This window comes from Crocuta crocuta, unplaced genomic scaffold, assembly GCF_008692635.1.
Source record: "Crocuta crocuta isolate KB4526 unplaced genomic scaffold, BGI_CrCroc_1.0 scaffold11, whole genome shotgun sequence".
Lineage (NCBI taxonomy): Eukaryota > Metazoa > Chordata > Mammalia > Carnivora > Hyaenidae > Crocuta > Crocuta crocuta.
Genome location: NW_027528624.1, coordinates 6970977 through 6997446, shown reverse-complemented (window position 1 = coordinate 6997446; position 26470 = coordinate 6970977). Strand labels below are relative to the sequence as shown.

Below are 26470 nucleotides of genomic sequence, written 5' to 3'. Positions count from 1 at the left end.
TCCCTAAAGAGGAACTTGTAAGTAGAATAATGAAAGAGTATAATTTTTATTAAAAGAGAAGGGTGTGTATTAATTGTGAATTCACTCTCCACTTATAGTGTGACTACTAAAATACTCAAAATAACATAGGGCTTCAGTGGAGGAATTTCAAAGACTTGAACAGGTAACATTGTTAGATGGATAGTGTGGAGTGGAGATGCTGTCTCCATCGGCACTGTTCTGTACCTATGTAACTTTATTTTTAAAAATCAGTTTAGGGTCACCTGGGTTGCTCAGTTGGTTAAGCATCCAACTTCAGTTCAAGTCTTGATCTCGCAGTTCATGAGTTCAAGCCCCGCATCGGGCTCTGTGCTGACAGCTCAGAGCAAGGAGCCTGCTTCAGATTCTGTGTCTCCCTCTCTTTCTGCCTCTTCCCTGCTTGTGCTCTCTCTCTCCCTTGCTCTCTCTCAAAAATAAATAATAAAACATTTTTTAAAAAAATAACTTTATCTCTGTATGTTCTTTTTCTTTTTTCCCTCAATCACTTTTTATGGGCAATAAAATCTCTCAGTTCTGAGACTTAAAATACTTTTTTAAGCATAGGTACAATTCTCTTACAAGAATATTCTTAAATTAGAGTGGGCAGTAATGAAAGCAATGAAATGAAGATATTCCTGGCCTCAACCGATCAACCATTTAATCCAGCTATTCAACAATTTAAAAAGTGTAACTTACATTGAATCCTTATTTTATTGGATTTTAACCAGTTTAAATTGAGAATAAATGGAAAAAAGATTTAACTCCCTTTTCCCCACCCACACTCACTGGTAAGGGTATTTTGCACCGTTATTCAAGTTTGAAACAAAATTATAGGGGAGCCTGGGTGGCTGAGTCGGTTGGGTGTCCGACTTTGGCTCAAGTCATGATCTCATGGTTCGTGGGTTCGAGCCCCGCGTCAGGCTCTGTGCTGACAGCTAGCTCAGAGCCTGGAGCCTGCTTCAGATTCTGTGTCTTCCTCTCTCTCTGACTCTCCCCTGCTCATGCTGTCTCTCTCTGTCTCTCAGAAATAAATAAAACATTAAAAAAAATTTTTAAAACAAAATTATAATTGGTCTCTCCATTATTTGAGCTCCCTTAATATCGTATACATTCCATTATAAAATATTTGGTATCTTTACTCCCTCCACTTAATTATGGGGTATTTAAGTGTGGTACTGAACCTTTGTCATCTCTGATCTCTAGCATTTAACCCAGAACTTAGCACATAGTAGATGCAGCATAGCTGTTTGAAAGACTGAATAATCACATAGGTATTGCTTATTTGAAGTCATATGTAGATTGATGGCTATAAGTTAATATAAATTAATGTACTTAATACCTTGGGATCAGAAGATCTGTAATGTAATTGACCCCTTAATTTCACCTCTCTTGTTTTTGTATTTGGGGCCAATGCCTTATTCTCAGCCTCCATTTAAACAACATTAAATGGTTTAATATAAAGTTATTATAGTTTCTTTTTGCAGGCTTGCCTTGGTGCTTTAAGGAGGATCTCTTTATCTCCTTCTTCCCCTCCCTAACATCCCATACACCTGGTGACCTTTTGGCCATCATGTTTTGTTTTGTTTTTTAACATTTATTTATTTTTGAGAGATGGAGACAGAGTGTGAGCGGGGGAGGGGCAGAGAGAGAGGGAGACACAGAATATGAAACAGGCTCCAGGCTCTGAGCTGTCAGCACAGAGCCTGATGCAGGGCTTGAACCCACAAACCGTGAGATCATGACCTGAGCCGAAGTCGGCCGCTTAACTGACCGAGCCACCCAGGCGCCCCGGTCACCATGGGTTTTTAAGGCCACTCCCCTGTGTCCCATCTGGATTTGTCCTTGGAAACATCTGTGTCCCTACTCCCTCAGGCCCTCCACGTGAGGACTGTGTGTGCTCAGGCACCTTTGCAGAGGACGCTGATTGGCTAGTCTGTCCTAACATAGCAACCAGTGATGATAGAATAATGTGTTGCCTTAGACCTTGAAAAAAACAAATGGATTCTGGAGACTCTATTCTCATATTAGGTGGAGTTTGGCATAGTGACAGTAAATCCAGGCTATCTGACAGTCCACATCTACAAATATTTCATCCTAGGTGTGCCCTTATATATTACTATTGAGTAAGGATCTTCTGACTTATAATTAAGCCTTGCTTAAATTTTTTAATAGACACCACAGAGGTGCAATGCTGTCCACACCTATGGTATACTCCATTTAGTAACACAGTGCAGGACAACTGATTTATGCGTGCTTTCACTGAATATAGCATTCGTGTAAGTTACATTTGTAAAATCATAAAGAATCCTGGGAGATCTGAGGTTATCTACATAGCTACTGCCAGCAGTATAACACGGCTGTCACATTATACTTATGAATGTATTCATTATCATGATTTTGGGATCTTCATGAAAACTCTAACCTTAATATCCAGGTAACACTGAACAATGATACCCAACACAGAGTGGCAGGCCTTTCGATACCTCTCAGATCACGTCCAATGGATATCGGCCTAAAACAGCCACAGTTTCTTGAATTTTCCTACAGGTGAAGAAACTATTTCCTGTGGCCTAGTTTTAAAAAACCAGGAATCCAGATCTTTCGCACTGCCCTTGGCTTGCGTTACAGTTTCTTCTAAAGGTTCACTCTATGGATGTTGATACCATGTAACTGCCTTTCCAATACATGACAGGGCAATGAATAAACTTTAAGCAGAATTTAAAGAGATGCTATGATTTAGAGGACATATTATAATATATTCTAGGGGTGCCTGGGTGGCTCAGTTGGTTAAGTGTCCTATTTCGGCTCAGGTCATGATTTTGTGGTTCACGAGTTTGAGCCCCGTGTCGGGCTCTGTGCTGACAGCTCGGAGCCTGGTGCCTAGAGCCATGCTTGGGATTCTGTGTCTCCCCACCCCTGCTCGTACTCTGTCTCTCTCTTTCTCTCAAAAAATAAATAAAACATTAAAAAATAATATATTCTAAATTTGGGAAGAGAAGTTTGACCTAACCATTCAAATATTTTGGATAATATGAATATATTTGGGTAATATGAATATATGTGTTCAATGGATTTGATCCCTTTGAAGAATTAAATGGGTATCATAATTATCACTTCTGTTATTATTGTAATTTGACTGTATTTCCCTCATTATTTTAATTATTTAAAAATTTTCAATTATGATAAGATTCTCACCATTCCTGGACAAATAACACGTTCAGTAACCATTAATTGCTAACATTAAATCTCAGAGAACTGAAGGGATACCAACTTCTGTATTTTTAAAATGATATCACTTCATACATAGATTACAGATTTCTGTTGCTGGTGCTTTTAGTGGAATATGTCAGACTTTCTTTAACCTGAAATATAAATGGTTCTTAAGGTAAAAGACAGTAATGGCACTGTATGTTTTTTTTCTCTCTCAATAGCTCTCTGTCATCAAATTAACAATAAGTGGATTGTAACTATTTTTAATTTCTAAAAAGATGTTGGGTCTCTATGAAGAAGATGTGACACTCAGTTATTAGGCAGAAAGATGCATTTGGTTCGTAATCTGAAAAAAATTATTTCTCTTTTTGAAAGTAAAAATTATAAATTACAATATAAAGTATCGTGCCTGCTACTCTAATAATGTAGATGTTGTTCAAGATTCAAATGATATGTCTTAATGCAAAGAAAAATAATAACTATGACTGCACAGTGTTTTATAGGTAGAAAGGCACTTTTTTTTATGGTTTTGTAGCTGTTTTAGCTTCACAACAAACTTCCCAAATAGAGAAAGCTGATATCAATTCTTACATTACACCTGGGGAAATCAGAATGTTGTAGCATTTAAATGACTTGCCAAAGGTCACAACTTCGTATATAAAATAGCAAGTCTTGACCTCAGGTACTTTTACTCTGTAGTCCGTATTTTTCTATTATATGCTGCCTTAGAAATCACTTGAATCTCTAGATTCTAATAAACCTTTCAAATGGTGGCCATTATTATGCATCTTTATTTGATGCAGAAACTTGTTTCCATCAGCCTTGATAGCTGGGAAAGAATCCTAGGGGAACGCAGTTGCTGACAGCTTTCAAGCAGGAAAGTGAAAGGTGACAACCTACACCTTATGATATATGTACCTGAAATAGACAACAGCAGAGAGTGGGTGAGGAGGAATGTTTAGGATGGAAATACAAATATGTGTTTTCCAATAAACAGAGCTCAAACACAACATTATCCTGGCTCTATAAAGACATCACTGTCATCAAGCACATCCTAAGACCTACCAGCTGACAAAGACTGGAAAATCAAAGGATTTTCTAAGCAAAGTTCCAGGAGGCTTGAAAAGAATGCAGACCTCTATTTCCTTGTATGTGTCCCTGTGGGTTCACAGGCAGGTGATGGCTAGGAAGTTGGATGAGAAGCCAGAGGGAGGAGGAAGTGGGCAGATCAGAAAGGGCTTCACGAGCCATGTTAGGAAACCAGGAATGTGGACTGTCCTGAGCGTGGGGTGGGGCCTCTGGGGGTGTTAAGAGGAGATCTCAGGTTCTCATTTTTGTTCAGAAATACCCCGCTGGCAGTTGTGTGGAGAAAACATGTGAGGGAGCTGAGATGGAAAACAAGACACGCATGGATATGTCATTGCAATCATCCAAAAGAGAGTACGAGATCTCAAAATAAGTTTATGGCTTTGGGACTAAGGAGGAGGACACAAATTCAACAAATATTGAGAGGACAGGACTTGGTGATGAAGTATCACTTTCCTTGAGTGCCATTCCTTGTGGTTTTAGATATGCATTTATATTCCCTTGAACCTTCTATTTGACCTTGTTCTAATGGAATGATGCGGTCAGGTGTTAACTGTGCGTGAACGACTCCTTCTGCCTTGCCAAGTGAGCGGAGTACTGAGTTTTGTGAGTTTCACATTAGCTTTTCCATCTCCTTCATGGTCATCAGGACATGAGCTGTCAGAGCTCACAATTCCCAGTCTGCCAGCCTCTGCTTTCCAGGGAAGGTTAAGTCACATCTGGCTTTATGACTTTCTGTCAAGATAGGAGAGAAAGGGGGTGGGTTGGGTCTGGTTATGAGTCTTTCAAGTCAGATATTGCTCTCCTTTTTTTTCAAGTCTTAATTTGGAAACTTGTACAATAACAGTATTCTTTCCATATGACATTTCCTGGCTATAACTGCCCTATCTCATTCACACAGGAAAAACTGAAACCTTTTTGTAAGTTTATGGGCTTTTAGGCACAAATATTTATTTTTGATATATTTGCTGTTGCCAAGATGAATGTTTTGCCCAAGATAGCTCACCTGTGCTGAGTCATTTTGAGGTAGAAGGCAGAGACCATGCCAAGTGGTCCAGAGAAGTGGCCTCATTATAAAACTTGGAAAAGTTTGACACTAAGTTCCAGTTAAAATATTACTATTTGTCTTGGCCTTGGATAACGTGATGGCAGATGTGATCTGAATTAGCTAGAATTAAGTAACATGGTTTTGAGAAAATATTTCCTTAAACCAGAGTGTGATTTTGAGTGAGAAACATCCCATGCATTTTCCTTTGCCTTTTGATTCCTGAGTTTGATTCTAGTCACAATTCACTTCTGTGGGTAAATTTCTTGATGTGGCATGTATGGAAATCATGTATGAATATGGCTCTAGTTGGCACACTAGTTTTAAGAAACCTAATCAATAGTTCTAAGCTATGGAGTGCATTTGAACAAATTGTGTCCCTGTCCTGAAATCATGAGATTTGCAACTGTCAAAAACAAGAGAATATTGAATATCAGAAGCCAGAACATTTGACCTGTTGGCTGCTACCATGTATTTTTAAATGGAGCAGGTTTGAGGTGTTAACAAAACAGCAGGAACCTGATATAGATTCAAATTATTATAAACAGACACAGTCTTGTGAGCAAAGAACAAATATTTTAAAGCAAACTCTTGTTTTCCTTCTCATAAGCCATCCTGGATTTTTCATTTTTGTTAAAAGTTGGTAATTCATGGAGGAGTTATTGGTAAATAGGGAATTGGGGGGCTGTTTTGAAGGAATGTTGAGTTGATTATCCCAGCTAACTGATAAGAATCCTTGACTAGCTCTATCTATTTTGCTTGCATTAATTTTGTTTCATTAGGAGAATGAGCAGAACACCTTGGCAAACCCACCTGGGCAGTGGAAATCCTGTAGGGTGGCCTGAAGTGGAGGTTTTGTGTTCTGGGAACAAAAACAGGCACACGAGTGGTTTTGCAGCTAGTGGGACTGGCAAGATGTGTGATAGGTTCACGTCAGAACCAGAGGAAAAGCCGAGCTTTGATGACATCTCAAACCAAAGAACAAGCCTGCAAACGGGTCTAACATGCAGAGGGACGATGGAGTTTTCACCACAGCTGTGTTCATAGGAAACAATTACTATAGTTGACATTGAGGTTTTAGAATGTCAATTAACAGTATCCCTTCCTCCTTTAGCTTTTGAACCAATAGAGAAATGGATGTTGAATCAACAGACATGCATCTGTGCCGTTTTCCCGATGAAGCTAGTCTGGGGAACACAGGGCATACTTGCAATTGCAGTCATTTGTGCACTCTTTTCCCACTGAGTGAAACTGCACAGCTCCTCATGGAAACAGCATGTGGACTGTCGCGTGCATGAGTGGGGCCATCGAGAGGAAAACAGTAATCCAGTTCTCTGAGCAAAGGCAAGAATGTAGGGTGATAAATGTGTTCCCTAGAGGGTGCCTGGGTGGCTCAGTCAGTTAAGCCTCTGACTTCAGCTAGGGTCATGATCTCACAGTTCATGGGTTCGAGTCCCACATCTGGCTCTGTGCTGACAGTGAAGAGCCTGCTTGGGATTCTCTCTCTCTCTGTCTCTCTCTGTCCCTACCCCACTTGCGTGCCCTCTCTCTCGCTCTCTCAAAAATAAATAAATAAACTTAAAAAAAAATATGCCCCTAAAAGTACGATTTCAAAAGAATAGAATTAGAGAATGAAAATGATTTGGGCGCCTGAGTGGCTCAGTCAGTTAAGCCTCTGACTCTTGATTTTGGCCCAGTTCATGAGTTCAAACCTGGCATCGGGCTCTGTACTGATAGCTCAGAGCCTGGAGCCTGCTTCAGATTCTGTGCTTCCCTCTCTCTCTGCTCCTCCCCTACTCATGCTCTGTCTCTTGCTCTCAAAAATAAGTAAATATTAAAAATAATTAAAGGAGCACCTGGGTGGCTCAGTCAGTTGAGTGTCCTACTTCGGCTTAGGTTATGTTCTCAGAGTTCATGAGTTTAAGCCCCACTTCAGGCTTGCTGTTCTCAGCACAGAGCCCACTTCAGATCTTCTGTCTCTCTCTCTCTCTCTGTCCCTCCCCAGCTTGCCCTCTGTCTCTTAAAAATAAATAAAGCATTTAAGAACATTTAAAACATTTTTAATAAAAATAAAATAATAAATTAAAATGATTTATAACCAATTTCGAAGTTGTTCTTCAACAATAGTCTTTCACATTTTGCTTGATGAAAGAAATACACACAAAGAAAAGACATTTAGACATGTTCGTTTTATTATGTCAAAATGTTGAGCTAAAGGGGAAGAAAGTGATAAAATAATGGGGGGGATTCTTACACATAGGTGTAGGAAAACTGCAATTACATTTGGTGTGAACTTCAGTCAGTTTGAATTAGTCCTAAAAAAGTTCAGATAACTGCAAATTTAATGTAATTTAGAATTAAGACTTTTTCTCTCATTTCTCATTAGCCCACAAATAAATAGGCTGGAGTGGTTTTTCCCAGTGAGTGGACCTTGATGATAACAAGAGTCCCAGAAAAAAGGAAGAAGAAAGGAAAGGGAAAGGTAGAAGCATCTTGAAGTGAGAAGGCTTGGAGGAAAATGTATAAACTAGAACAAATGGTCAATGCCTATGAAACTGGTCCCTGCTTAAAAAAAAATGTCTTCGCCAACTCATCCAAGGACACATCTGATTTTTCTTTTGGCCAAGAATCATTTTTGGTTTCTTGGTTTGGAGGATTCGTGGTTACTTCTTGTTAAGAAGGCCTTGCTCTACAAGGGTGAGTGTGAGAGAGAATAAAGCCCCCCTGCCCACATGCTGAGGCTCCAGGTGAAATACCTGCTTCAGAAATACATGGCGGGGGGAGGGGGGGAGCGGCGCCTGGGTGGCTCAGTCAGTTAAGCGTCCAACTTCAGCTCAGGTCATGATCTCAGGGTTCGTGGGTTCGAGCCCCGCGTCAGGCTCTGTGCTGACAGCTCAGAGCCTGGAGCCTATTTCAGATTCTGTGTCTCCCTCTCTCTGTGACCCTCCCCTGCTCATGATCTCTCTCTCTCTCTCTCTCAGAAATAAATAAAAAACATTTTAAAAAATTATTAAAATAAGAGGAAATACATAGTGGCACTGCTGGATTTAGGTAAGCTAGAGGCCCGCTCATTATATCTGTGTCTAATGCCTGATTGACGAAGCCCTTTCAGTTTCACTGCCTTTTAAGACTCTTGAGAAGTGATTTTCCTCACTGTCTCTAAGTCCTACAAGCACAGATCACCTATTCCACAGAGTAGTATGTAACCTTGTGGACTGGCCAACACATCACCCCTATTGACCCCTCTTTTTGAACAGTTCATGACACCCGCAACAGAAAAATCAATTAAGCTATGATCCCTTTAAAGTTTTAACCATGTCCTACATAGTTCTTCCTATCCATTCCTTGAGAACTGGTGGCTTAGTTGACTTCAGCCCCACTTGGGGATTTACAGTAGTACAGCACACACCAAAATATGATGCGTTATTCATAGAGTTCTATTTTGAGAACTAACTAATGTTTATATGATGACAACAGTCTGGGCATTCGCTTGCAATCTAATAAACTTCTTATCTCATTCAATAAGCACGGTCCAGTTCCAGTCATAATTATCAAGATAGAAAGCCAGCGGAGGGAACCATGAAGCTTTACATGATAATAAATGTTGTTATTCAAATAGATTTACATGCCTTGAATTGAAATGAGCATGACAATCTCAACAGTTAGACACATATTATGCTGTCTGCGGCTGCCTCTAATCTGGGCCACAGCAAATTTCCCTCCGTGCAATCGCAAGATTATTCTTAGTAAAGAGAGCTTGAACAGATGAAGATAATCATATGGTTCTCCTAAATTAAATCTGTTAAGAGTGCATAAAAGTGAATCACTGTATCTGTAAGTCTTTATTTGTCTCCATTGTTTAAATTCTATGAAAAAGGACAAAAAAATCACTGCTGTTTGAATCTTGCTATGACTGCGATGTGCCTACAGCAAAGCTGTCAACACTTAGTAATATAATTGAAGGCATCTTGTGGTTTAGGAAGAGTTTGGTAACTGGAAAATGTGGAGGAATAAGCACACTGTTTGACATTTAATGCATTTAGCAGGATGGCGCCCTGCATGAGGGGACTTTCAATACATAGTGGCAGTGATTGACTGTGTCAAAACTCCACAGAGCCATAGTGCAGGGCACCAAGAGTTGTTTCATTTATAACAGTGTAGTTTCTTTAAAGACAGGTGATGGTTTTTTTCTTGTGATAATTTCTCAGAGGGGAAAAGGATGTTATTGAGTATTCGATTATGAAGTGGTTGCTTTTTAAGACACGAGATACATTTTAGTAGCAGAAGGAAAATTGTTTTTTGCCACCTCATGCCAAATTATGTTGTATGAGCTATACAGATACCCCAGTTCTTGGGGAAGTTTTCCAAGGCCAGCTGAGATATTCTGTTTAAACAGCTGTGAGCTAACGTGGCAGCATCAGATAATCCATACAAGCGTAGACACTTGCTCTGGTTAATTGTTGATGCGAGCAGCAGCGGCAACATTTTGTATCAAGCATGTCTTCTGCCTGGAAGTAGCATTATGTATGGGGTTGGATAAACTGAGGTAGACATAGGAGTCCACCACTTTCTACAATTAGACAGTCTTAAGAATACACAAAGCTCTATTGTCCCTTTATTGACTAATATCTGCATGGCCTGTTATCATTGATAAAGGGCTTTCACATCAGTTAACTCATTCATTATTTCATTTAGCTTTGATACTTGATTACCCACAAGTTACAGATAAGAAAATGAGGCATAAAAATGTTAAAGCGATTAGCTTCAACTCTAGTGAAATTATGTTTGGAACTTAGATCTTCTGAAACTTTGTCTACTGGGGTGCTCTCTCAAGATCATATTTTTCTTATACTCTGGATGTCTCAGCAGCAACTTTTGATATTTGTTGAATATTAACTATGTAAATAGTATATAGTAATTGAGTGTGAACTATTCCCTAACCATAAACCCTATGATGTGATATGAACAACTGTTACTCCCACAACACACACAAGACACCGATGTTCTGAATGAGTAACTTCCTCATCGTTATGTGGCTCATGGTGGTAACAGGATTTGAAATCCAGTCGGTCTGATTAAAAAAGTACCAAGACATTGTTCATCATCGTGGCATCCCATCCCTTTGAATCAGGGTTGGTTTAGTGGTGATAGATTCCTTAAATTTTTGTTTGTTTTGGAAACCCTTTATCTCTCCTTCTATTCTGAATGACCGGCTTGCTGGATAAAGGATTCTTGGCTGCATATTTTTCCTGTTGACCACATTGAAGATTTCCTGCCATTCCTTTCTGGCCCACCAAGCTTTATTAGATAGGTTTGCAACCACCCTGATATGTTTCCCTTTGTATGTTAGGGCCCTTTTATCCCTAGCTACTTTCAGAATTCTCCCTTTACCCTTATATTTTGCCAGTTTCACTATGATATGTGATGCAGAAGATCGATTCAAGTTATGTCTGAGGGGAGTTCTCTGTGCCTCTTGGATTTCAATGCCTGTTTCCTTCCTCAGATTGAGGGAGTTCTTGGCTATGATTTGTTCAAGTACCCCTTCAGCCCCTTTCTCTCTCTTCTTCTTTTGGAATTCCTATGATACAGACACTGTTCCATTTGATTGCTCTGAACCTGTGAGTACTGCTATATTAAAGGAGGTTCATAGACTGCCCAGGGGCTGGCTATTCAGGAAGTGTTCTTTTAAGGGTGTCCCTTGGTCTCGCTTGTTGTGACTTTGATTATTTTATTTCCCTATTCGTAGTGATGTTTTAGACTCTCCACCATGTGTGCTTTGATTTGTTCCTTGCAGTATTCCTGGAAAGGAAAACAGACAGATGAACAAACAGGGAACAAAAACACGCAAATGCACAAACAAATCAAACAAACAAGCAAACCGACAAAAATAATAAAATAGAAACAAAAAAACAAAAACAAAAACCAAAGGAAAGTCTTAAAGCATAAAACCAGAAATCCAAGCTATAAATAAAGAGCTGGGTAGAGGCAGTGCTGATGGAAGAGCATATAAAAAGAGAGAAATGATAGTGGTGGGGAGAAAGAGAAAATGAACATTGACCAGGCAGAGAGACTAAAAGATTAATCCAGAGAGAGAAAAAGGAGAATATGGCAGGAGGTGAGAATAAATAAACTAAGATAATGTTACCCAGAGAAACTATATACTCTAATTATTATTAGAAAGAGAGAATGGAAGAAGGAGGCATAGAACATGCATCAAGAGGATGGATTAAATACGTCTGTTTAAGCAAACCACCAACCAGAATAACCAGCCCAGAGGAGGGGAGAGAGAAGAATGAGAAAAGGGAGAATATATCTGAATAGCAAGAGTTGATCTAGAGTTAATCGCGGCAATTCGGCAGCGCTGGTCTTGGGGGAGGTGCCCTCTGTTTCTGTATCATCTACAGGCTCCCAGCAGTTCCCTAGCACAGAAGGGCATGGTTTGGTGTGGGCGGGTCCCTTATACACTGTGGGTCCTGCGGGCCAATCCCTGAGGCCCCGCCTTGGTAGTTGTGGGGAGAAAAATGGCAACCCCCTAGTCCCTTCTCCTCGAACCAGGTGTCCCAGAACAGTCCTTTGGATCTGCTCCCACTGTGCCTGTGCTGCGGGTGCAGCCAAGGTGGGCTAAGGTGCCCCACACCCAGCCGGGTTCCAAGGTCTCACCCCGTGTGCATTAATGATGCCACGTGAAATGTAATATGAGACCCAGGCACTTCAGAGCAGGGGATTGGTTCTTCCTGATGCCGGCTGAGCCCCTGGGGTACTATCTAACCCGGAGGGAACTTCTTTTGTCACCCAGCACCGGGGGGATAGGATGGGCTCCCTGTCCATCCCCCGGGCCGAGGTTTTTCTCTTGTCCAGATACAGTCCTACATTTTCCCAGCCGCTCTTTCTCTTCCCTTTGTCTCTCTGCAGAAGGCGATTCCTCCCCTCCACACCTTCGTGTCCTGGCCGGTTTTTATCTTCCCCAGTTCGCGGTCATGCAGCTATAAGGCAGTCTTCCTAGTAGGCCCCATCTCCTTTCCTCCCAGATTCTTGAGGTTCAGAGTCCTTTGGCTTCAGTCCTTCTTTGTTTGAGAAATGTGGGTGAGAAGTCTGGATCCTCCTAATTCTATACCATCTTTCTCCCAGAGTGTAATATATAGCTTCCAATAAACATAAATATTAGTCATAATAAATATGTATCACATCAAAGAAAAGAAAAGAACTTGATAGTCTTTGAAGAATTTCATTCAACCATTCATTATCCACTGCAAACTCTTCCTGGAGCATACCATGATTTATTGCAAGAGACTCTTAGGATCTTAAATTGTCCCGTGTGGGGAGGTACTTTAAGGACGTCACACAGGACAAGGAGGGAAGAGGCAGCTGGCAAGCATTTTGAGGACCCATCCATCCTCTCCAGCCACAGTGGGCCTACTTTATTTGTTTTATACTTTTGTATTCTATAGACCATTTCAGTTAAGGACTGTGTTCTGTTTAAAAAGAAAACACGAAACAACTTTAGGAAGCACACATCTTTCATTTTTATAGCTTTACAGATAAGAAAAGCCTGATTCAATTATGGTATTTTTGATTATTCACTACGTTTTGCTATGCATAACAAAGCATGTAGATATAAGTTGGACACAGTCCATGACTTCAGGAATTCTGTAGCCTGATGGTGAATGGAAATAACCAGTTCAAAGCCATAGAGCTGGTTAGTCTTTTGATTGACAGTGGCTTGCATGAGCCTATGAAAAGTTATAGACTATTGTCTCCAAAGGCTACAAGGGAAAATCACTGAAGAAATAAAGATGTCTTTTTTTAAGGGAAAATAATTTCATTACATAGTTTGTTACATAAACCATACTGGCTATCACTCCTAATTACCTTGCCCCTTGTCTAGATGCTGAATTGTTAGTTGGAAATGGTTAACATTAATTAAGAACCTAATATGTGCCTGGCACTACTCTAACATGCATTTATTTAATTGTTTGTTTATCGTTTGTTTATTTGTTTGTTTTGACAGTGGGGAGGAGCAGAGAGAGAGAGAGGGAGGGAGGGAGGGTGAGAGAGAGAATCTTAAACAGGCCCCAAGTCCCATATGGAGTCACACACAGGGCTCTATCTCATGACCATGAGATTATGACCTGAGCTGAAATCAAGAGTCAGACAGTCAACTGACTGAGCCACCCAGGCTCCCCTAGTCTAACTTGCCCAATTTAGCCTTGGCTAGGTGATCCCTGAGAGGTTAAGGGACCTCCCCAAGGTTGCAGAGCTACTGAGAATTAGGGCTTCAAAAATATTTGTTGATTCATTGTTTTAACTCATGAAATATGTTACGTTCAATAACATGCACATATTTTAAGGGTTTAGTTCTGTGAGTTTTGACAGTTATATACATGTATGTACCTATCATTCCAATCAAAATATAGAACATTTCCAGAAGTTTCCATTCACTAACTCCCTTATCCCAAAGGCAATCATTTCCTGATTTCTATCACTATAATCTTTTTACCAACATTTAGTATTTTCAGCCTTTTTCTACCACTATGAGTTAAATCAAATGAAATTGTATCTTGTGATCTTAATTTGTATTTCCCTTGTTATTAATGAAGTTGGTAATCTTTTATATGACCATTTGCATGTCTTATTTTGTGCATAGCCTGTTCAAGTCTTCTGTTTGGTTTTGAATTGAGCTATTTGCCTCTATAGCGTTGACTTTTCAAAGTTCTTTATCTATTCTGGAAATGAAATATTTGACAGATACATGCATTGCAAACATTCTCCCCAGTCTGTGGAATGTATATTCATGTTTAATAGTGTCTTTTGATGAGCAGAAGTTTTTAATATTCCTTGAAGTTCAATTTATAAATGTCTTCATTTATCGTTAGAGCTTTCTGTGTCCATATAAGAAATTTCTGTCTGTTCCAAGATTGTAAAGATGTCCTCATTTGTTTTCTTCTAGAATTTGTATGGAGTGAGGAATGGATGTAGATATTGATACTCAGTTGTTCAAGTACCATTTGATACAAAGATTCTCCCTAACTTTCCTGCATTGAATTCCACTGGCACATCTCTGTTATTTTTTTCCCTTTCCTTTTCGCTTTACTGAGAAATAATTTGTGTAAGATAAACTGCCTCTATTTAAAGGGTACAATCTGAGGATTTCTGACAAATGTATAATCCCATAAAACCACCGCTACAATTAAGATAGAAAGCATTTCTGTTAACCCTCACATTAGCTTGCTAGGGTTGCCATAACAAAGTACCACTAACTGGGTAATTTAAACAGCATAAATTTATTTACTCACAATTCTGGAGGCTGGAAGTCCAAGATCAAGGTGCTGGTGAGGTTAGTTTCTTCGGAGCCATCTCTCGTTGGTTTGTGGATGGGTTGTCTTCTCCATGTGTCTTCACCTGGCCTTTCCTCTGTGAGTGTCCATGTCCTAACTCCTCTTATAAAGACAACAGTAATGTTGACTAGGACCCACCCTAATGACCTCATTTTAAATTATTGCCTCTTTAAAAACCCTATTTCCAAATACAGTCACATTCTGCAGGGGAGTTAGGACTTTGACATGTAAATTTTGAGGGGACGCAATTCAGTCCATAAAACTCCCCCAAACATTCCTCGTGCTCTTATGTAGCTCATTCCATGCTCTGTCCCACCCCAAAGCACTGATTTGCTTACTACTTTAGATTGGTTTGCATTTTATATAAGTGGGAACATGTAGCATATTCTATTGCATGTTTTGCTTCCTTTACTCACATAATTTTGAGAATAATCCATGTTACATGTTTAAGTAACATGATGCTTATTGCTGAATCATATTCCATTGGATGGACATACCACATTTTATCTACCCATTCATATTTTCACACATGTTTGGGTGGTCTCCAGTTGGTGACTGTTATGAATAAAACTATTAGGAGAATTTGTATACAATCTTTGTGCAAACTCATAATTTCATTTATGTTGGGTAAATATGCAAAAATGAAATGGTCAGATCATTTTCAGTTATATGTCTAACTTTATCAAAAATGCCTGAAGGTTTCCAAAGGGGTTGTGCCATTTTACATTTGTACCAGGAGGGTGTGTGGGTCCCGGTTCTTTTACGTATCACAGTATTTGCTACGGGCATTTTAAAAAATATCATTTGCTTGAAAAACGGCTGCTCAGTTCATTTGTCACATTGGCTTTGGTAGCTACTCCATATAATCTATGGGATAAAGGATACTTCTCTCCTTTCCATGACTGTATTATCAGGTTTTAAGGAATGTTCAATAAATATTTGTTGAGTAGATGACTATTTTGGTTCAAAAGATTTTTTTCTCTGTGATTTTCCCTGTTTGCTATTTAATGACTGCAGTCTGGGGCCTTGGCTCTAGTCACAGCACCACGCTTAGACTTTGGAGAAGCGTAGGACCCTTAAATCCAGTGGAGGAAGATGCAGAACCATGTTTGCTCTATGGGTAGAAATATATGCTTTAAAAGAGCTACAAGCCACATGTTCTGGAAAGTGACATAATCCCTGGGGAATGGCTGGGTAACAGGGAAATCGAGAAAAAGTAAAAAATGTAAAAGGCGCTGGGCTGAGTCAGATGTCTTGGAACTGGCCAATTACTGCTTATCTGTCTACTAAATTAAAAAGAACCCTACTCAGGGACTTCTATTTTGAGAATGAAGGAATACTACTTGTAACAGTTGTCATTTTTCAGCAAGTCAGCATGCGTCAGGCACTGGGCAAAACTTTTTTAAACATTTATTTATTTTGGAAGAGAGAGATAGAGAGCAGGCAGGGGAGGGGCAGAGAGAGACAGAGACAGCGAATCCCATGCAGGCTCCACACTGTCAGCCCAGAGCCTGATACGGGGCTCGAACTCACGAACCGTGAGATCATGGCCTGAGCCGAAACCAAAAGTCAGTTACTTGGACGCTTAACCAATTGAGCCACCCAGGCAGCCAGGGGACTGGCAAATATTAAAGTAGCTGTTTTGTTTAGTATTCATGAAAGCCCAGTGAAGGAGGTATTTGACCCCTTGCTTTTCAGAAGAGGTTTGGAAAAGGTGGAGTCCATAGCTAACAATTGGTGGATTGGAATCCAACAGGTCAGTGAACTTTGAAGCTTCTTCCTGGTATCATTTTTTGTTGCAGGCACAGGGGAAAAGAAAGGAAGGAGGTTCTGAGTGTAGCAGGGTTGGGTTTTTTTTTTTTTTTAATGTTTATTTATTTTTGAGAGAGAGACAGAGTGTGACTGGGAGAGGGGCAGAGAGAAGGAGAGAGAGACAGAGAGACAGAGAATCTGAAGCAGGCTCCAGGCTCTGATCTGTCAGCACAGCTTGAACCCACAAACCACAAGATCATGACCTGAGCTAAAGTTGGACATATAACCAACTGAGCCACCCAGGTGTCCCTGATTCTAGCAGTTTTGAGGACAGTTTTGTTGTCACAGTACTATATTACAAGTATAATTCTCAAGGTTATTTTAACCTTTCAAGTTTAATTATATGACTTAAATGTTTGTAGCACCAATCAATAGGATACACCAAATGCAACACAATTGATAACTTGAAATAATCAGTAAAAGCATAGTTTAAGTAAAAGTACTAGTAAAATAACCGTTTTTATTTTATTTTTTTAAAAAATGTTTTATTTACTTCTAGGAGAGAGAGAGAGACAGCATGAGCAGGGGAGGGTCAGAGAGAGAGGGAGTCACAGACTCTGAAACAGGCTCCAGGCTCTGAGCTGGCAGTCAGCACAGAGCCTGACTCGGGGCTCCAACCCACGAACCGCGAGATCATGACCTAAGCGAAAGTCAGACGCTTAACCGACCAAGCCACCCAGCCGCCCCTAAAATAACCGCTTTTAAAAACTGGAAACACCAAGACGTCTTAGTAACATTTTGGAATACAGGATTTGCAATTTTTTTTAAAAAATTAACATTTATTTGTTTTTGAGAGACAGAGCACAAGTAGGAGAGAGGCAGAGAGGGAGACACAGAATCTGAAGCAGGATCCAGGCTCTGCGCTGACAGGCTGACAGCAGTGAGCCTAATGTGGGGCTCGAGCACATGAACCATGAGATCATGGACTGAACTGAAGTCGTACACTTACCTGACTGAGTCACCCAGGCACCCCAGGATTTACAATTTTTTTAAACAGCAGTGGATATGCCCACCTATGAAAAGCAGGCTATAGAATTTATTTAGATAATTCAGGGGGCTGGAAAATGACCTCTTTTGCTTTCGCAGTTTGTCTGAGTCTGGGTCAGAGTGATATTTGGATAAGAGTTAGCTAATGAAGTACTTCAGTTTTCCACTTGATTAGACATGCAAGACATAGCAAAAATGACTTGTACATTAGTCCTACAATTTTTAAAAGTAAATTTTAAGACTTGTATTTTACAGATTTAAACACTTGCTTTTCATGCCATTGAGTCCTTTTTGCTGAATTTCTGATTTACATGCACCATATAGATGTGCTTAAATGATATCCCAGTTTATGATTTTCTGTTGGTTGGTGATACTGGCAGGAAAAATCCCCAAATGTCATCTCTCATTGAGTCTTCTACTCTTTTTTTTTTTAATTTTTAATGTTTTATTTATTCCTGAGAGAGAGGAAGAAAACGTGAGAACATGAGCAGGAGATGGTCAGAGAGAGAGGGAGATACAGAATCTGAAACAGGCTCCAGGCTCTGAGCTGTCAGCACAGAGCCCGATGTGGGGCTCGAACCCACGAACCAGTGAGATCATGACCTGAGACGAAGTCAGACGCTTAACCGACTGAGCCACCCAGGTGCCCCTTCCACTCTTTTACTTATTCCAACAACGTGAATCTCTGTATCCTAACAACACACGTGGATTCCACAGGCCAATGGCTCTAAGGTTTTAATTGAAGTAATTTTTCACTTGAGACCCGGGATGCAGCTGTTGCTACAAACTAGTGAGATTCTATGATGGCCAAAATGCTGCTGCAATGTTTTTTTCTTTTTTTTTTTTAAAGTGTTTTCCAATATGAACCTGGAAAATTTCATTTACCCTAGGTCAATGATGGGCAAACAAATGTTCTCCATAAAGGACGAAAATAGTAGGTATTTTAGTAGGTATTTCCACCGTGTTGAAACAACGCAGTTCTGCTTTTGCAGTGCATAGACAATACGCACATGATCCACCACGGCCGTGTTCTGATCAAGTTCATGTGCAGACACGGAAACCTGAATGTCACTTACTCTTCACATGCCTTGCTGCACTCTTCTTTCTGTGCTTTCTAACCGTTTAAAAATTTAAAACCACTGTTTTTGCTGTGTAAAAACAAACCCTGGGCCGGATTCAGTCAGCAGGCCGCAGTTTGCTCCCTCCAGCCCCCAAGATAGATGCTCAAATAATTTATGCATTCTCTTGATTGTATAATCAATGTTGAGCAAAAATAGGAGGAACTTTTGTAAACAGCAGCCAAATGATTCTTTATTAAGACATGTATTTCACCACCGTTCTGACATTTTTTTTTCAGATGTCTTTTTCCAATTCTTTACATTTGAGAGATGAAACATATTGGGGGGGGTGGGTTCTCTCCTTGGCAGGGCTGCCTTGGGATATGTGGTCCCCTTTACATCTTGTAGTCTGCCTGGAGACCTTTGTACCCCTGTATAAAGACCATTAATAATAAATGCCTTAATCATGCATCTGTTAAAACACAGTATGCAATGATGAACCAATTAACATTTTATATTTCCTAAGACTCGAAAGGAGCAGTATTGAATGTTTTGTACTGGCATAAATTCACTGGAACACTGGTTTCTATTTTCAGGATGGGTACAGCAATAGCATTCAATACCAGTGCTATGAGAAGTGTGGATAAACGAATACATTGATTTCATTACACTGAATTCCCATAGTCATTGGAATCCTATTGGTTTTATTTCTTACATTATCTGGCTATGGTTAGAGATCAAGAAGAATATTGTGAATGGGCTTCCTACAGTTTCCTCGTACAAAATGAGGATTTATCAGATAAAGTAGTACCTTATATGATAACTATAGGAATTGTTACATAAATGTCTTCATTGCTTTTTGGACTTTGAAATATTAAGGCATGAAAAGAATATCCGTATTACACACAATTTCGTTCCATCCTAGACTTTGCAGCAGGGAATCTTACTCTGGGCTGAGAAAGGCAAATGGGACCTAACCCCTGTATTAGCCCTCCATCTCCAGGCTGTGCCCATGTTAGGTTTATCTCTTACCATTGTACGTGCTCTAAGTAGGTTGGTGCTTCTTACCGAACCAGCCTCAAAAGGAACCACTCCTTGTTGATAGAGCCAGGAAGCAACATCTCCATGTTTAGTTAATGGTTATCCACTATGAAATGGATTTCCTTTGCAACCAGGGACTTTTCCAAACCACAAGCATGCCTCAGTTCATTGTCGGTCTCCACCAGCCACAGCGTGTGATCAGTACTTCCTGTTACTGTCCCGTCAAGGACTGCTGTATTCTAAGAACGGGTGGCTACTGCCCTAGATGGAAGAGACACAAGACGCTGTTCTTGTTAGAAGTGGCCAGGAATTTTGGAGAGTTAAAAGGGGAAAGCCATGAAACCCTCACAATTATTTCATTACACCCTTCCTCACTTCAGAAGGATTTGACAAGTTTTCGGTAATACGTTGTGGCTAAAAACAAGAAAAACTAAATAAGCTGAGGAAAGAGGTCCAAGGAAAATCAATTAAGGAAAATAATATGAAAGCAAGGTTAATATTAGTAAACCTAGTATTTATTATAAGTTATGTAAAGTTTCCACAGCTGAGCCACAGATTTGACTCTAAAATTTTCCTAGTCCTCTATAAAAGAAAGAAACTACCTGGGTGGTTCAGTTGGTCAAGTGTTCCACTCTTGATCTTGGATCTGGTCATGATCTCACAGTTTGTGGGACTGAGCCCTGCATCTGACAGCATGGAGCCTGCTTGGGATTCTCTCTCTCCCTCTCTCTATGCCACTTCCCTGTTTGTACTCTGTCTCTCAAAATAAATAAATAAACATTTTTTTAAAAAATGAAAGAAAACAAATTCCTAGTATCCATGGAGTATCCTACAGAGAAATAGATTAACAAGCAAACATAACCTGCCAAGATAGGTCCTTGGCTGANCTCTGAGCTGGCAGTCAGCACAGAGCCCGACGCGGGGCTCGAACCCACGAACCACGAGATCATGACCTAAGCGAAAGTCGGACGCTTAACCGACTAAGCCACCCAGACGCCCGCCCCTCGCCTGCACTGAATTTCTTATGTCAAGTTGGAAAAGCAAGGCTGATAAATGTGATCAGGTTCTTGGTGTCACTTCTTCATCTCTCTTTTACTTTGATACATGTGTCATTTTGATTGAATGATTACATGACTATGTTTAAAAATCAAATATACAGGTGGCCTTATAATAAAAAAGCAACATCTTGTAAGGTGAGGATATTAATCCCCCATTTCCCCTCCTCTCTCAGCTCCACCTTTGTTTCTACGTTTACATTGTTCAAGCTGCATGACGTGTGTTTGGCTCCATAACCATAATTTCAACCCTCTGCCCATTTTCAATAGTATGATTGTAAGGTTGAAAGTCAAGTGAATGTTTACATCACCATGACCACAGTGGATTTTAGATGCATACATTACGCTTAGAGGTGCAAAGGAAATGAAATTGCTTATTCATTATAATGGGTGTGATCTTCATCATGAACTCTGACCCTTCCATGGAGGTGTGAGTACATGCTCTTGATGATGAATCCATGTCATTGTGTCGAGGGTCCCTAAGATGGTTCGGTGAATCACTGGAAGGGCTTGCAGGACTCAGTGCATCGTCCTACACAAGAGTGAGTTTCATCCCGCCAACAGGATGCACAGTAGCAGATGGAAAAGGCATGTGGTGTGAAGTCTGGAGGAAACCACAGGCAAGTTTCCAAGAGCCGTCTCCCAGCCCAACCACACAGGACGTGCTCGTTCACCCAACACCCGGGTTTTACTGGAGGCTCGTCGTTGTACACCCCTCCCTAGCACAGACCACGATCCCAGACAGACAGGGGTAAGGCATTCACCACAAACCAGGCTGTTCCTACAGACGTTTGTGACGCGACAAATCCTCTGTGTCAACAAGGGAATGGGAACACTCCCCAAATGCAATTTCCCAGAAGCCAGCCCTGAGCCACCGCGGAAGTGGCCTCCCTGAGGACAGCGAGTCTCAGGCTTTACTGCAGTCACTTACAACCTTCTGGTTGAAGCAGTGGCTTTTAGTGTAATGATCTGTGACTCCAGAATGTAGCTCCTTTCGAGATTTGGTTCAAATGGCCTCTGATACTAAGAAGTTTGGCTTAGTATCATTAAGGTAGATGCTCAATCTCCCAGATTCCCTGTGCTCTCCCTTGTTTTCCTCTAAGTTGTGTGGATGCGTGTGTAAGGGCCTGTGTCTGCATGTGTCTGCTGCACCTGTGTGTGGTCTGTGGTGTGATTGTGTGTGTGCACATTTGAGTGGGTGAAAGTGTATGGTATCCATGCGCGTGAGAGTATGTGATGTGTGTGCATGTGGGTGTGTGTGCTTGGTGCACCTAGGGGTGTGTGTACGTGTGCTGTGCAGGGGGAGGGGAAGCGAGCACTCATGGAGATATGGGAATGGCTGAGATCCTTCCATGCTCTCTGAATTTTCACTGGTTTGTGCAGCACCGTGGCCAGGAGGCTGTTTGTCTGGCTCGTGGAGCAAGGTGGTCCTGGTGCTGACTGGTGGTGACCAGTTTCTCTGCTCACGTAAACTTCTGGCGCAACCCCAATGTCTCTGGGACTAAACTCCCCAGAGCAGCTCGCCCTCGGCCCTAACCTCACTCTGCCTGGCTGGCATAGGCCCTGTAACAGGTCTGCTGGAAGTCCCGTCATCACCACAGCCAGCGACACCACCCGTCTGTCCTTCTTCCCTGCCAACGGCCACAGAGACACCACCCTTCTGTCACCTGGCTCTTGAGCAGAACCACACACTGGAGGAGGCCAAGGCTGGGCCTCTCCCCGCCTTCCCTCAAGCTGTCTGACGTTCCCCTGACCTCTGAGACCGCCCACCACACAAGAACCCTCGGCAAGTCCGTGCATCCCCAAGTCACTCCTCACCATTCTCCCACCTAGTTGACAATTCAGTTAGGTAGAGAATTTTAGGTTGAAAAACCTTTCTGCTGATCTTTAAAGGTATTTGTGCTGCTTCGAAATTCTATTTCGATTTTTGCGCCTGGTTATGAGATCTGACCTTTCTCTCTAGAAGATTTTAGGATCTTCCATTTATGAAAATTCTCACTGTCTCCCTGTGGGCTGCTCCAGGCATCACTCTGTTGTGGTCCATGCCTTCTTCTTGAGCCTTCAGACTCGCTGTGGTCCGAGGGGGGCCCTCCTCTCCTAGAGCCTGCTGCAGATTTCCCGAAATGCATGGAAATCCCTTCTCAACCAAGGCTCTGTCTCCTGTTCTCCGTGGTACTATGGGTTTACGCCATGCTAATTTTTAAACGCAGTTTTCACAGTGCCTCGGAGAGGGAGGAGGTAAAAGTGTCTGCTCAGCCTGCCGGCTGTGACAGGTGGCCCTTCCTGGAATGCCACCACGTGGTCCACGACTGCCCCCGATGACTCCTTTCCAGTGTAATCGCATGGGTGTTTTCATGTAAAAGTCACCATTTGACATTGCAGCGAACTTAAGAAAAGTAGTTACATTTCCAAACCATTGAATTAACCATAGTGGGGAGCCGACTACATGTGAATGTACTACACGTTTGGATCAATACGCTAAAGATCATCTTAGTGTATTTATGACGATAGTCGTGATCCACCAGATCCCCCAAAAGGATCTTGAGAACTGCCATGTTCTGTGGATTACATTTCAAAAATCATTGAACTATCCCTTACTATTCATGATCATTTTATAGTATAAACAGATTTTAGAAAACGTAGGGAGTACATTTGTTTACTATTTCATGCACTGAGTACATGTTTGTTTTTCTCAAAGGGTCCATCTTGCTGGGACGATGTCTTAGTCCCAAACCGGATGACTGGTGAATGTCAAACTGCAAGTTGTCCTGGGACTACAGCCGTAAGTACCCGGTTAAGTCCATTTTCTTTCATTATGACATCTTCAGGGTATAGTAGGAAAGGAGAATAGAGATACGAATGCTAACTAACTTTTCTTCCATCTGACAGTATCCAGCAAAAGTGTTCTCAGATTCAAAGCACTTATCATTCCACACCAAATTGTACCTTTCCCATTGCCTTCCAGTGTCATTTTCTTAGAGGCTTAACCACTTTCGGTGACGATGTTGAAATATGTCAGTTTAAACTCCGTACAAAGTGATATTCATGGAATATGAAGAAGAGCCACTTCAGAGCCTAGCAAAAGAAAATAACAAAGATATAAGGTTAATCTTTGTGCCAGCGCTGTGATATTTTGTATTTATATTCCCACATCATTCAAAACTGTTTTCTTTCTTCTTCTCTCTCTACCTTTCTTTTTCTGACACAGTGGGCTATTAGAAAATCTAGTTTGGATGAACAGCTATACAGTTGAATTACCATCTTCTGTCCTCTGCCATCCCTCTTCTCTTTGCAAACCTGGGACATTTCTTGATGTTTTACATAGAGCAGGTATTTCTCGAAAGAGACCCTGAGTACTGAAACAATTTTCTAAATAATTTTATATCCCGATCAAGTTTGTAATTTGTGTCTTGTTTTACTTTCTGCCTCAGAAATTTCCTGGATCTATTCTAATCTGATTTTATATATCTCCTGAGCTGTAAATACTGTTATGGTGCCAACACAAATGTCAATGTTAGTTCACAAACTGTCACAGCCAGCTGGCAGTTAATATCTTCTCTGAGGAACAAAGTCTGTCAATAGCAACAGGTACAGTGTTTGAGCTAGAGCTATTAGGCGTGTCTTCTCCCTCCGATCTGCAGGGTGATTGCAAAGCACCAGGGAAGTGGCGAGAAGCCCGAGCAATCACTCTCCATCGAACAGGGCTGAGGACCACGAACAGATTTTTATTAATGCAACTCCTGGAGAAAAATAATGCCTTGTGTGTCACTCACAGGTACCAAGGCATAATACACTCTTGTAAGTTTACTACTGGGATGAAATTAGAGTGTATATATTTATGGGGCAGAATTCTTAAATATAATTAGATATACATGTATGCATACAAATGCAATGTGCATATTACAGTACATAGTATTTCTTTGTTACTGTTACATGTAATAGTATTTATATCGCCATCCATCCATCCATCCGTTCATCTTTATATGCATACATGTGTCATCTGTTAGGTCTAACACTGTGGTCTCCATATCACCTTTACAGTAATATGAGGTCCACTTCAATCCCTGACAGTCTGACTGCCTCTCATGGACCTTGATATTAATTGGCAGGGCTCAGTCACAGCAGAATAGACGCTCTTGCATCTTTAAGGGTTTAGCTTCAGATCAGCCAAAGGGAGTAACAGTGTTGGGTGAGACTGAGAATCATTTCCTTTGCTTGTTGCTTATTTCACTTACCTTCGACATCAATACACAGAATTCAGGGTAAATTAAGTATGTTGCCACTCTGTGTCTGACAGTACCGTGAACTAGTGTCATTAAAAATCCTTTCAGTACCCACCATCGAAAAATATTAGCTTCAGTTACAAACATGTATTTTTAAAAGAATAGCTGCACTGACAACATAATAAGGAAAAATGTTTATGTCAAAATGAAGACAAAGCTGGACCCCAGAGGGGAACCTGCATCAGCTGAAGCAGCTGCCACCTTGGCTGTAACTACTGATGATTGGGGGTTAGAGCCTCAGGTGGGCAGATGTACCTGGGAGGCCACAGCTGAGGTTAGGGCTTCTTCAAGTTGGGAGATGAAGCCACAGAATCATACAAAGAGCCAGGACCCGTAAGACATGAAAGCCTTGTGAGGTCCCCCGGAGAGGAAGGCGCCAGCTTCCTGGAGAGGTGATCTGTGCTGGCCCCCAGCTCACTCTGACCGGTGCTCCTTACCACATGCTCTGCTCTGCTGCCTGCCCACGGGCTCACCGCAGACCAGATCTCGGGAAAATGCAGACTCCCAAGAGGGAGAGAACCCTTCCAGACCACTCTAGGATTGCAGACATTGCCCCCAACCCAGGGTGAGGTCTAGACTCACAATTAACTCTGAATTCCAGATAAGAAGTTCTGTCCGCAGACCCCTTCCATGTGCTTCGGGTACCCTCTGAGGAACCGTGTCCATGAGCCTGCTCCACGGTGCCTTGAGGCAAGTGCTGCTGGCTGTGCGGCTTCACCCACTGCAGCTGGAAGCCATTCATTTCTACTTTCACCCAGCCGCATAGGACGCCCATAGTGAAATGTGACTTCCGGTGAAGGCTTTATTATTACATGGTGCAGGGCATACTGAGGAAGTGTGTCCAGGATGGGGCTTGATTCACAAGCCATCACAGCTGTCACCTATAGACTTAAAAAAAATCCTGGGGTGCCTGCATGGCTCAGTTGGTTAAGCTTCTGACTCTTGATCTCAACTCAGGTCTTGATCTCAGGGTTGTGAGTTGAAACCCTATGTTGGGCTCCATGCTGGGCATGAACCCTACTTAAAAAAAAATTCCATGAAGCAAGGGAGCATTGCTCAAAAGCTGCCAACAGATACCCCTCAGGTCTCCTTGGCCACCTGTGAGTTCTGTGCCTAATCAGGCATGGGGGGTCTTTGATGATATGGGTGGCTTCTCTATATCTGCAGGCAGGATGGAGAGGAGGTGGCTTCTGTTGTAGGCTCTGGGGATCACACAGCTCTGCCCAGGGAAGACAGGGAATGCAGCACAGCCCCTGCAGGCTTGCACACAAATGGCTCTGGTAGTCTCTCCCCTCTGTGACTCTGGTGCATAGAGTTGAATTATGACTGAAGGCTTTCTTCCAAAGGCTGTTCTCCTCTGGTTCCATTCAGGTGTGAATGCATTTCTCCAGAGCAAGGAGACAGGTATGCTGAGGGAGTTCCCGCTTCCCCTCGGCCAAAGACCTTCTCTGATGTGAACCACCAAGTGTATCTCTTCCATGGGAAGCATGCCACATTGACCACACTCGTAAATCCTGACCAGCATGTAACCTTCTGGTCA

General features: G+C 41.5%; 1 protein-coding gene across 2 annotated transcripts in view; it reads left to right on the top strand.

Annotated features, from left to right (window-relative positions):
• The window catches only part of PRKN (parkin RBR E3 ubiquitin protein ligase), a 1321737-nt gene that overhangs the window by 621473 nt on the left and 673794 nt on the right, over positions 1 to 26470 (top strand). For both annotated transcript variants that reach the window (XM_077755151.1, XM_077755149.1), the window contains exon 5: positions 23346 to 23429. In XM_077755151.1, coding sequence (XP_077611277.1) covers positions 23346 to 23429 — 84 coding nt within the window. The remainder of the gene's footprint in view (positions 1 to 23345; positions 23430 to 26470) is intronic.